Genomic DNA, 661 nt, shown 5'->3' on the forward strand with positions numbered 1-661 from the left:
TTTATTGAGAGCTCTAGTGATGACACCTTTAGACGTAGCTACGTCAACAACACGGCATTTGCCATCGGGACCTGTGTGCAGTGCTTTGATTCGACCCAATACCCACTTCATAGGAGGTTGCTCGTCCTTCACCACGACCATATCGCCAATCATTATCTCTGTTCCATTGGATTGGTTCCATTTAACTCTCTGTTGAAGCTCGGATAAAAATTCTCTTGACCACCGTGACCAGAAATGTTGTCTTAAGCGCTCCAGCTGTTGGTATCGATTAATGGAGATCTTGCTCGTTGTTGGGGATGGTAATGACGACAAAGGACGCCCGATAAGGAAGTGACCGGGTGTCAGAGGAGTAAAATCACTAGGATCCGCTGACATAGGTGTTAGCGGCCGCGAATTTAAAATTGCCTCAATTTGGGAGAAAAGAGTACATAGTTCTTCAAAAGTTAGGCTACTTCCTACTCCTAAAATACGCCTTAAATGGAATTTTGCCGATTTTACGCCAGCCTCCCAGATACCGCCGAAATGTGGTGCATACGCAGGACTGAATTTGAAATCTATGCCCTCACTGACACCAAAATCAGTGACAGAACCGTTCGCAGCTTTAAGCATTCGACCTAGCTCGTTATTCGCTCCTACGAAATTCGTGCCATTGTCACAATAT

The 661-nt window shown here is 45.4% G+C and overlaps 1 protein-coding gene across 1 annotated transcript; it reads right to left on the bottom strand.

Moving 5' to 3' along the window:
* Positions 1–6: 6 nt before the first annotated feature.
* Positions 7–655, bottom strand: LOC106103817 (the record flags this gene model as incomplete). Its single annotated transcript, XM_013283708.1, has 1 exon — positions 7–655. A coding segment is annotated over exon 1 (603 nt), but the record flags the coding sequence as incomplete, so codon positions are not given.
* Between the last annotated feature and the right edge of the window lie 6 nt (positions 656–661).

Source organism: Papilio polytes, unplaced genomic scaffold (genome assembly GCF_000836215.1).
Source record: "Papilio polytes unplaced genomic scaffold, Ppol_1.0 DF823728.1, whole genome shotgun sequence".
Taxonomy (NCBI): Eukaryota; Metazoa; Arthropoda; class Insecta; order Lepidoptera; family Papilionidae; genus Papilio; species Papilio polytes.